At 36.1% G+C, this 11,793-nt stretch overlaps 1 protein-coding gene across 3 annotated transcripts; it reads right to left on the bottom strand.

The window, feature by feature from the left end:
- Window positions 1-26: 26 nt before the first annotated feature.
- LOC118047452 (uncharacterized) lies at window positions 27-9,259 on the bottom strand. Of its 3 annotated transcripts, XM_035056747.2 has the most exons (20): window positions 8,888-9,259; window positions 8,609-8,697; window positions 8,354-8,463; window positions 8,204-8,258; window positions 7,263-7,351; window positions 6,911-6,977; window positions 6,765-6,827; window positions 6,386-6,556; window positions 6,146-6,239; window positions 5,982-6,061; window positions 5,799-5,874; window positions 5,412-5,455; window positions 4,648-4,715; window positions 3,812-3,897; window positions 3,566-3,723; window positions 2,149-3,484; window positions 1,767-2,038; window positions 1,024-1,221; window positions 782-938; window positions 27-496 (listed from the first exon to the last, which is right to left on the bottom strand). In XM_035056747.2, the coding sequence occupies exons 1-20, from the start codon at window positions 8,997-8,999 to the stop codon at window positions 195-197; spliced, it is 3,627 nt and encodes a 1,208-aa protein (XP_034912638.1). In that variant the 5' UTR covers window positions 9,000-9,259; the 3' UTR covers window positions 27-194. The 3 variants fall into 3 exon arrangements, with proteins under 3 accessions (XP_034912638.1, XP_073268735.1, XP_034912639.1); XM_073412634.1 differs by lacking the exons at window positions 8,354-8,463; window positions 8,609-8,697; window positions 8,888-9,259 and having other exon boundaries at window positions 7,263-7,413; window positions 8,204-8,230; XM_035056748.2 differs by lacking the exons at window positions 7,263-7,351; window positions 8,204-8,258; window positions 8,354-8,463; window positions 8,609-8,697; window positions 8,888-9,259 and having other exon boundaries at window positions 6,386-6,491; window positions 6,911-6,969.
- Window positions 9,260-11,793: the final 2,534 nt, after the last annotated feature.

The raw sequence follows: 11,793 nt of genomic DNA, 5'->3' as shown, positions 1-11,793 counted from the left end.
GATTGTGAAGTGAAGCACAAAACATGTTTATTTAAACTTTGAAACCATAACTTATATGGTAACTTTCAACTATTAGGATACAAAATTTTTTACAACAAATGAAAAATTTTCCATTTTGCCTCATTGCAATACTCACCATGCATCCATACCTATAATATATACATGAAAGAATCGCTATACTAATAGGAGATGGTTTAAATTCTGGTCCGTAATTGCATCACCAAACTCTGAATGCTTTCAAGCTTCTGGCCGAGTTGTTTAATATCAGCAAGATGCTGTGTGGAGGATTCTGAACTAGATAAATCAGTAAAAAGGGCAGCCAATTTGGCCTGTGAGTCCAAAACTGCTTCCTCAAGTGAAGCTACTGTTGATTCCACGGTTGTTCTTCGGGGGCTTTCATTAATAATATGTGGTGATGGAGAGAAAGGGGTACTGGCAGGACTAGTACCCTTTCTGAACTTGTCCGGGGTGAAAATCTTGTCGAAGCCCTCACTTCCTGCAAGCATAATAAATTGATAAATTCCAAGCCTCACAAAAAGATGAAATAAGCAAATATCTAAGCCACAAACAGAAGAGAAGTTCAACTCAAGGAAGTTTAATCATAAATTCCTCTAGTGGAACTCAATGAAAAAGGATAGGGGCAATTAGGTTGTGATTGAAAAAAAAATGATGCAAGTCTACACACATTACCTGTTTCAGGTACACAGCTTATTATCGGACAGTACTTTAAAAAAAGTGCGTGGCAGTATTGACAAGTTCATTAAAAACAATCAAACTGTACCAAGGTTGCTAAGTTGGTCTATGGCTGCCTGGCCAATGGACCCTTCAAGCTTGAGTAGCTTCAGGACACCAGCAGCTATCCGACCCATCGCATCAACTTCAGACTTGCACAACAAAGCAAGGTGCTGGAGCTCATCTTTGGTCACAACAGCCTCAATCTACAAGGAATGAAGTATGAAATGTCATGTTTCATTTATGGTAAGAGCCGCTGATCAAATATTATAAAAGTTTCTATTTCATTACCGGTTGCTTGACAGAAAATTTCAAGTTTTCCATGGCCCAATTGGCCATCTCATCATCAATGTTTTCCTCCGATGCCACCATACAAACTTCAAGATTTACTCCTCCAGATGTCTCCACAACTTCCTTTATCCCATTTGCAGGCATAGACACACCCTTTTTTCCCTGTGGTTTCAATGTCTGCAAGCCTTCCACCCCAACCTACAAGCACCATCCCACCGTGTTAAAAAATACCAAGGTAGAGAAATAAGATCCACATAAACTGAAAACCAATCCACACATACAGCCTAATCAGCCCCAGATATCTAAGAACCATAGAAAGCATAAGACACATCATCCACTTCTTAATCTGAGTCTCAACCCTCAATCCTACATGCTTTTTAAACCTAGGACGTGAGCAGTGCTGCATTTAAGCAAAAGCCTAAATTTACAAAATAGCCAAAAGTAAATCACTACTCTCAGCTGGGGACCAAGTATCGCTAACCAAAATCTTATAAATCCTCTAAAAGAGACCTGCTAAAAATGAAGCTACATGACAGCAGATATGTGTCTAGGCAATAGCATGCAGGGATAACCCAGAGTACTAGCAAGTCTCTATAATATAGGTAAAAGCTGACAGAATTAGCAAGCATGTAAACTAAGTTATACAAAGGAGTAAAACCACACTAGATAAGTAAAGCTATTTGCAGCTTTGCAAGACTAAAATTATCATTAGATACGTGGGGGGGGGGGGGCGAGTTCCTTACCGTAACTAATTCCACGGGATATTTCAGTTTTCCTTTTCCATTTCGCTCTTTCTTCGGACCACTTTTAGCTTTTACCAGCAAACTTTGGAAAGATGTGTGCCAACACCTCTCTTCTCTCCCCACATCTTCATGATTGTAAAAACACCACCTATCTGCCATCTCCTGTGCACCTTCAAGAGCAAATAACCAGTCTTTGAATTCTATGCACACATCCACATCATCAGGTATTCCTAGGTGTACGACTCCATCTTTTCCATCTACTGGACTTGCATCTGTAGAATAGATGAAGAGATAAGATAGAAGCAAACACAGTAGAAACTGGAACAGAACCTAAGCAGTACTGCATGGTAATGACCAAACAATTATAAATGTTGTGACATACCTTCTTTTAGATTATCAATAAGAGGCGACCCTTTAAAAAGTTTAGACAGTGGCCCAGTCGATAAATTTTCTAATCCTTTAGAAAGCCCCTCACCTGGACCACCATCAGGCCCCAATACTCCAAACCGATGGAGAAGAGCTTCAGCATAGTTCATTCCTCCACCCAGGCGAACACCAGATATACAGGCAGAAACACTTAAACTGTGGCACTCTCGATCCAATTCGCTTAATGGAATCACATGCACCATGCTTGTGTCTAGAAACGGGATTGTGCGAGTAATACCGTTTGCTTGATATTTGTGTCCATTATGCACCCAAAACACAGCTCTTAGTTGAGGATAACCATTTGCAGCTACAAGACATCCATTTTCAACAGAACTTGTTTGTGTGCCATTTTCATATGCCAAGCTTCCCTCGGTCTCTACACAGTCCACCTCAACACTCTGCCAGCATATAGAGGATGAGATGGCAATGGCACCGCCGAGGGTTCTATGAGCAACTTTTATGAAAAGATCTTCCCCAATAAATTGAACCAGAGGCATTCCCTCAATATCTGAGGCGGAAGATTCTAAAAATCGAAGTCGTAGTTCCTTCACTGCTAAGCTTACTGCAGTGTCACAGGGAACCTTATCCATTAGCCTAACACCTGAAGATTCATTCCTATTTATCTTCTGTCTCCTATTCTTACCAACTGAGGCAATCGTTTCACTAACTCTGCCAAGGTGTGCATAAAGATCAAGGACGAAGAATAACTGCTCAACAGAAGTGTTGGAAAAATATTGTTGACAAGCAACACCAACTCTGACAGTACCGCCGGGGGGAGGAACATTTGTTAATGGACCCCCATCAGCTGATATCATGGCAACCTCCACAGAAGCATCTTGTAGCTCAACACATCTCCATAAGCCAGAGGTCATCCCATTCAAATTCAGCGTCCCATTTAAGCTGGAAGATGTTTCCAGAGATAGAGTAAGATGCGATGCTCCAGTAGTCCATTTCTTCTGGCTAGCATCAATTGGTTGACCATCCCAAAGACAAAAGCAAGCAGGATCTTTCTCAAGGTTCAGTAGTCTGAGTTTTAGTTTTGGCGACTCTGAGAAGAACAAATTTTCAATATGAAGCCTTGCTCCAGCAAAGGCATTGTGGACAGTATAGTTCCCATTGTCAGCTGGATTGTGTGAATGACTCACATCCAATGGAACAATAACATCTAATTCCTTGAGAACAAATACCACGGAATTTACTGAAAAATCAGGTAAAATATCCCCAGGATTGACAGCAATGCCATCAGCTAAGAAGGAAGTTATCCTCAAACACGATTCTTCCTGAAGGTGAATCTAAGCAAAATAGAGAAACAATTATTAGAAGAGAGTATAAAAGGAAGAAAAACATCAAATACTGAGATTATCAATGCATACCATAAGAGGCTGGCAAGCAATAACTGTTTGCGAAGCAAAACATGGTGGGACTGGAGAGGGCTTGAGCTGAAGAGAGTGGAGACATATCAAAGGAATACCAACATTTGTCTTCCACTGGTGGTCTCCCAGAGGATATATAGGAGGGCAAAAATTCTTTGCTGTGAAGACAATTGAATAGGCAAGATCAACTTTAATTACTTTATCTTCAGTCCTAACTAGAAATGCATTCATTTGATTGAATAGTACCAAAGTCAGGAATCTGCCCATCATTTTCTTTGATGGCCTGCATGGATGGTTGCACTAAAGTGCAAGGAGGACGTGAGAAGGTATCCCTACATTCCAGCAATTTACAAGTCATTAAATCTCAGTTACGAATGATAAAATCAACTCAAAATCAAGTCCTTGTTGCCCAAAGAAGGCCATTTTTTTATCTAATCTAAAATTAATCGTGCGAAAGAATTTAGAAAAAAGAAAAAGGGCATGAGGAAATAAAAACTAGTTGCACTGGCCATTCTTCAACAACTATAAATCTGAATCTCATGGCATCCCACATCAGATTATTACTTGTCAGTAACAATATTTTCATATGTCCTATCAAGTGTGAGAATTCATATATTTGTGTACAAATCTTGGCTGTTAACGACAACCCATGATAATCATATTGACTAAACCAAGATTCAATCCCAACTGGTCAGGGTGTGATCCATTCCACCACTGCATCATAATGTAAAGATGGCCAATCATACAGAAACTACTCTCTGACTAGTCAAATTGAAAAGGAGAAGGTCTATAAAAACAATTTTTATACAGGATATTAATCCAAAATGACATCACAAGTACAAGTGAGATGACACATCTCTAGTTTGTAAGATTTTTTTGTATGATATGTGTATGCTGTTATGTGTAGTGAAACACAACAAAGGAATGCCACCGGCATAAATGCTAATACTTCGAACAACAGCATACAACAAAATAAAAGGCCAGACCAGAGTGCTATTCAAAGCAAGAACAGATTATTTGAATGAGAATTAACAAGTTATTTACCGGTGTCAAACTATGACAAAGAAGAGTATGAACTTTACCTCAAGAACATTCCACCAAGCATAACCTTAGTCAGATTACTGGCAATTTTTCCATCAGAAACTGTGGCCTGGAAAATCAATCCCAGTATGAGATCTCAGAATGCTAAATCATGTCACCATGCATGGAAAATCCATCCCAGCATGAGATCTCAGAATGCTAAATCATTTCAATGCATGGAAAATCCATCCCAGCATGAGATCTCAGAATGCTAAATTTGTAACAGAAATACATGGAAGCACAGAGAACACAAAATGCTCAAGAATCTAAGACTCGTAGCTTCTAAAATAGGTAATGCCAAATAGAATAATATCATTAGAACTCACTATTACTTGTCAAATAGAATAGCTCCAGTCCATGTCACAGCAGAGTCTTATTTAAAGTTTTTGCCTTTTTAAGACAAAATTTCAAAAGAATAGTGTCTTTCAAAATAAAATATTAGGCTCACCTTATTTCCAGCTACATCATTTGATAGTTTTGAGAGTTAAAAATCACATGCTCATGCACAATCAGATATAAGTTATTCTTAGGTTACTTGAGAAGCAAAATAGATAATACTCAGTTCTAGAAGGCTGAAGTTCTATCCTAACACTACTTATGATTGGAGTAAAACCATATGCATGGAACTCTGCAACTAAGTTATTCTTAAGTATACTCACAGTTTTACGTTCCTACATGATAGATGAATACTCACAAGAAAATGGGACCAACAAAAGAACAAAATGTTCTTTCAAAGTTCACGTTTTAAAAAGGAATGAGATAATACCCGAGAAAACAGAAGAGATTGCATCAAAAGTTCGAGCTGGAACTCTGCAAGTAAACTAGAAACATTAGCAAATTTCTAGTGGTGGAAAACACAAGCTAAGAAAGAGAACTATCTTGTATTTCTGGCTACATATCCCCTCCTCTACACATACTCTGGGCCACAAATGGAGCCCACATGTGGATGCAAGGCTAAAAGATAAGTACCCATAAGATACGCTACTTTACTTAAGAAAGAAAATGTCATGTATTGTACCCGGACAATGCAAAAGAAAATCAAATTCACAATTCAGACATATTTTAAGAACAAAATGTAAAAATTTGCTACTTGATTTTTTATAGAAGAACACAACTAAATATTAACACTAGCAAAAAAGAAAAGAACACAAACCAGCATCTTTGATGCAGAGAAATATGTGGTCCACAACAATTGAGACTAGAGAACGCCCTGCTGCTTCTGTAGATCGCTGCAGGGATTCAGAGAGGAAAATAAAGCACTTAGTTTTAACTCATCTATGTTATGTTAACCTTTAAAATGCTAGGGAATGGAGCAAAAAAAGGGACAACTAAAAACCTGCTGAGACTGTAGATCCACATCTCCTCTATTAAGACAAACATATAACCCTGTCATGAAGCGGAGAAGAGCACGTAGTCCTGCTCACACAGTACTATGTTACCAACTTGAAGCATTTATTCTGTATATAAGAAATGGATGGGTGGTAAACATTTAAAATATACCTGGTTCACTCAATGCAGGACAGATGGCTTCTGGAATGTGTAATTGAACCTCAAGCCCGAGTGGACTGTTTTGTTCAGTTCTCTGCATTGTGATCTGGTAAAAATTAAGAAGTTAGGAAATATATTTGACCAGTCACTGCACAAGCACAGGTGAAACTGGAAAATGCTCAATAACAATGCCCTACTATCTAGAGCAAAGAACTCATAAAAAGTTACTTAAAAACTTATGATTCACATTACATAGGCCTCTCCAGATATTCCTTCCAGAAAACGTTCTCCACCAAAGAAAACTCGCTTTGCCCCATCATCATCTCTCCGGGAGGCTCCCTCCTGAGCACATGCTAAACTGGCATCGGCGAACATATCAGGATGAGGCAGGAGATCAATAGACAAAGATTCCCATTCAAGTTTCTATCAAGGAAAGAATTCATCATTGATCAGATGCTTCGTATACAGCAAGCAGAAGACACATATATCTCCTACGGTCCTACCTCCCACACTATAAAAGTAAATAAGGCACATTACAGACCCCACCCCGACACAAACAGTAGAAAAGCCCTTGAGATACACAATAACAAAATGATGTGCATCTCTGTATTGTCAAAAGTTTGTATATTACCTTGAATACATATATGAACTTTTTGTTATTGGAGAAGTCGCGTGCTTCCTTTAGGTTTACTACCTGTAATATATGCCAAACCACAATAAGGGTGCAACTAAAGAAAGTGGTCAAAGTTTGAAGCTAAGAGGCTAAGGCAAAATTACCTGCCAGTTTTCATTTGTTGTATATAATAAAAGGTTGCGTATAGTAATTGATGCCAGTGGTGAAGCCCTGGAGATGGACAAGATATAGATAAGTATCCATCAAAGTTTTTTAAACAAAAGGAACAACATACTGTATCATTTTAGGTTTCGGTAAATTATCAAGCGTTCTGCTAAGGTTAATTCAAACAAAAACCTGATCCCTATGTAAACATCAATAAACAGCTAGTATTTTACATTGAATACGGTGTAAGGCTTACAGCAGTTATGAACAAAGAGAAAAGCAGTACATGTACACAAACAGAAAAGTTAATTCCCAAATGTCTGTATAAAGTGGGAGAAGCCAACAACTTACCAAGTAGCCCCTCCCCCATGTTGAGCACCCCCACGTGTTTCAAGTAGAAGATTAACAGTGGAAACCTGGATGGTCATTCCATCCGCGATCTGGTAATGATAAAAGTAAACTGTTGAATCCAAATTTCTACACGGCTTTTGCGAGGAATTAACTACAATACAAATAGATGAAAAATTGTTGGGTTGTCATGGTGCATAGCCACTTTCACCCAAACTCATAGACATAGATTCTGAAATATGGTTGATAGCAATACAAATTACATGTGTGCATACAACTCAGAAAGTATTGGCAGAGCAAGAGATACATGACTTGTACTGGTCATGTCAAATTAAAACTGAATTCATTAATTGTCAGATTCAAAATAATTGAAGGCAGCTAGATCAATCCAATATGTTCTTTTACATGTTGGAATTTGAGTCAGTTACTACAATATACTTCAAAAGTCCATGTTTATCAAGGAAGTTGGTATTGCTCCTTTTTTACTAATCCTTCATTTTAACTACACATAAAACATTTTTTTACCAGAAGGAAAGACTGTCTGAGTGTGCACGCTCTGATACAGGAAACACTGGTTTGAAGTTAAGGAATTAGTATATACCAACTCACTTTCTTCATACCCCTTTCTTTGGCATGATTTAAACATATCTTGTTCATTAGCTGCCTTACTAGGTTATTTCATAGTTGAATTCACCCAAGAAAAGTTTCAGCTTCAAAACAGTCTTGTATTTAAGAGATTAGTTTCCACAATATATCTCCTCTCACTCCTTCAAACCACAAAGACTCTTTTGCACATCCTTTTTCAATTTCACTACATACTAACCATTAACAGGCTTTTCATATAGAAAATTAAGGGCTAACTAGGGCTTGGAGAAAAATTAGATTTCCAAAATACAGGCCGTGGTCGAATAAAATGCAATTCAACCCAAGATGTCGCCCCTAACCTTATCAGCAAATCCATATCCGCTACCTTTGCTAGAACTGCTAGACGAATGCACACTGCAAAATTGAAAAGCAAATGAAAACAATCTTTAACTTCGAACCAACAGCATTACCATCACTTCATAAATTAAACGCGCAGAAAATCACACTACCTGTTCGGACCGCTGCTTGCATCTGATTCACTATTCTCCTCTAAAACCAAATCCAGCTTATCAATCTGGATTACAATCGGTTCTACTTGTACATTACTTACATACGGAAGCTGAGATAAAAAGGGGGGGAGGAGCGAAATGTAGTTAAGCCCATAGAAATTAACATTTTCAATTCTTTTAACCACTAAGATTAACTGCTAATCAAAAAATAATCACAAAATTTAATTAGATTAACAAGTAAGAAAAATTACTTACAATTATCTCGAATTTGCCTACTTTCGCCTTTGTTACATTCAGCGCCGGCGGCAATCCCATACTCGCGTGCAAAGCGTCTCCATTTAATTCTAACCAAATGAAATTAAAAAAAAAAAAATCAAATTCAAAAATTTATCTCTTGAAGTCTTCACCAGACTAAAAACTTGTAATTCCAGATTTAATCTTGCTAAAAAAATGGAAGCATAACAGCTAGCGATTGCTCTCTAAATAAATAAAAAAACACTAAACTTCCCAGAATTAATACGATTAAGAAGTTACCTAAATTGGAAAGTTGTACGGTCCTTCCATGAAGCTTAAACTGATCTCTAGAGAAAGATTTGAGCCAGTACTTGAGCGTGTACTCTAACGCACGTGCCAGTATCGACTCCATTGATTGACGCTTCTGCTGATGATGGTGGTGGAGGCGTCAACTACGAAATGAAAGATTTAGATCTAAGAGTCAGGTTAACATGAAGGAGAAGCGATTTTTGAGAAATCGAACCAAAAAGAAATGTGAAGCTGAGGGAGGGATTCTGTTGATCAATCGATTTATTGGTTCCTTTGGCTTACTGTAGCTTTGGAGGAATCTGTGGAAGAGTGAAGGCGAGGGTGGGGGTTGGCAACTGGCACGTGCGAGGGAATATTGGCTGGCACGTGCGGAGAGGTGCGGCACGTGCGGAGAGCTATGAGGTGGCAAGGAAAGCGCATCGGATCGCGGGGGTATGTCAGAGAGGGTCTGGCGTTAGGCGTCAGAGGTGGATTTGTCGGTGTGTCTTCGTGTTTGGGAAAAGTAACCGTTTTTGTGTAAGAACTAAGACAGGGGGGTCAAGGCTAGATTTTGAAATAAAGATATTGCCTAGGTACTTACAGTAATTTACATGCGCTGGTGGATTAATTTTTTATTATTCCTTATATTATTATTATATATCAATTTGTATAGGAAAATAATTATTTTAGACACCTAAATTTCAAAAATTTATTAATTGTTGCTATTTTCATTTTTATATATAATTCACCAAAATTATAATTTGAATAGGATCTTCAAAAATCCATTTGCTCTAGTGGTTTAGCATCTGTTCAAAAAACAAAAAAAATGACTTTTTAACTTTTCCCGCCATTTATAATTCGGGAGCTAACGTTTTCTATTTAAAATACTTACTTAATAAAAAGGGTTTAATTTTTCATATTAAATTAATCATTTTTCTGTTTTATTAGGAGGAATCGGTAATATTAAACTTAACCTAATAAATCAACTTAATAATATGTTAAAATTCAATTAATTCAATAAGTTAAATCATGACTCAATTAATCTGATTAAAATTTATTTTGATTTTTTAAAATAAATTAAAAGTACATCATTTTATTTTATTTTTAAATTGAAACGAAATTTAAATTACCTTAACCCATTTTGTAATTCAAACCTTAAATCAGGTACAGAATATGCCGGATTTAATAATATGATAGGAAGTGAAATAATGTGATGTTAATAATGCTGGCAAGTGATCCAGCTAATTTCTTGGCATTCCCAAATGTGACCACAGGGCAAGAAGCCAAGAAGTCTATGCTTTACAGGGTGAAGAAAAGCCGCCTTTAAGTCACCTTCAATCAAGATGGCTTCCACGTTCCAAAAAAGAAATTTTGTTCAATCTTTTATACAATCGAGCATCCTTCAGCATTAAAATATTTGCCAAAAGCTTGCTGATGCAATCAAATTTATGAGTACGAAGAATAAAGTTGTCTCCAATAAAAAATTGATATCCTAATGTAATTTTATTAGCCCTTGAGGATGTGTTCTGCCGTGCCAATAATCAAATATTTACTGCCGTCACCTCCGCCGTCACCCCCGTCACCATCACCATCATCTCGCCGTTGTCAAACTGAATTTCTCCAAAGAGACTCGGTTGTTTCGACCAACCCACCCCCAACGTAATTTGTCTTCAACCCATTGTCCATCGACGACTACCAATGCTTAGTTACAGCTAGCATCTCTTTATTGATCAAGTCTGGTTTTAGTATTTCTTTTTGAATTTTAAAATATTTAAAGATAATTAAATTTTTATTTTATTTTTTTAAAATTAAATATTTTTAATTTTTTGAGATTATTTTTAAAAAAATTTTAAAAAATAAATTATTTTAATATATTTTCAAATAAAAATATTTTAAAAAACAATTATTATTCTCTTTACGTATTTTATAATTAGACGCGTTCAAAGTTTACTGTCTGTTTTATATGTGGGCTACCAATATGGACTTTGAGCTTGTGTGGATGGAGGATCAGCTGGGGGCTAAGACCAAGCAAGTACATTTTATAATATGGACTTTCATATTTAATTTTATTAGGCAGTTGTTGTTTTTGGATGGTTTGAAATAACGATAAAAAATATATTAAAAATATTTTTTAAAATTAATTTTTAGCATTAATCTATCATAACATCCAAAAATATTTAAAAAATTAATTTAAAAAAATAAAAATTTTCAAAAAGCGAGATTGAACCGCTCCGGACATTATTTTCTTCCCTTTTAACGAATTCATGGCAGCTGTATAGAAAGTGGACTCAATCTCCCATACATGAATTTATATATATATATATATATATATATATATATATATATATATATAAGTAAAAGACATCGAGGGTTGATTAATGGTTTTACTTCGTGTATGTCCTTAAAAATTATTGTCGTCAAGCCGTTTAAAATGTTTAAACATTTATCACATAAATTTTGAATTTGACATTAATAAGTATAGTAATTAATTAGAAAGCTACATAAATACAACACTTCAAAATTAGCTTGGAAGGTAACGAGCATAATCTTTGTCCATAGGCAAAAATACAAGGTGGATGATATTTAATGAGGTGAAAAATATCGATTTAGATTGATAATAATTGAATGGCTATTTTTGTCAACACATATCCATTTAAATATAAATCTCCTAAATGTGATCGTATTTTTATTTTCCTATTTCCAATCTAAGTATTTTCGTATATGTTTTATTTTTTTTTAATTCTCAATCCTAAATTTTAGAAACGCAAACCATGATAATTATTTTCGGTTCGATTTGGTTTTTATAAAAAAAAAATAACCAAACTAAAATCTTAAAAAAAAAAAAAAAAAAACGAATTGAAACCGGGTCAAACTGATCACTTTTGATTTTTTAAGGAAAAAACTGGTTGAAACTTATT

This window comes from Populus alba, chromosome 11, assembly GCF_005239225.2.
Source record: "Populus alba chromosome 11, ASM523922v2, whole genome shotgun sequence".
Taxonomy (NCBI): domain Eukaryota; kingdom Viridiplantae; phylum Streptophyta; class Magnoliopsida; order Malpighiales; family Salicaceae; genus Populus; species Populus alba.
Note: the sequence above shows the minus strand (reverse complement) of the source record. Positions and strands in the feature narration are given on the sequence as shown.

Excerpts from the sequence above, each read along its gene's own strand:
- LOC118047452 (XM_035056747.2), bottom strand. The coding sequence starts at position 8,999 with ATGGAGTCGATACTGGCACGTGCGTTAGAGTACACGCTCAAGTACTGG. Across the intron at positions 7,352-8,203 it reads GATATGGATTTGCTGATAAG|ATCGCGGATGGAATGACCAT; the intron begins GTTAGGGGCGAC and ends TATCATTACCAG. Across the intron at positions 6,978-7,262 it reads CATGGGGGAGGGGCTACTTG|GGCTTCACCACTGGCATCAA; the intron begins GTAAGTTGTTGG and ends GTCCATCTCCAG.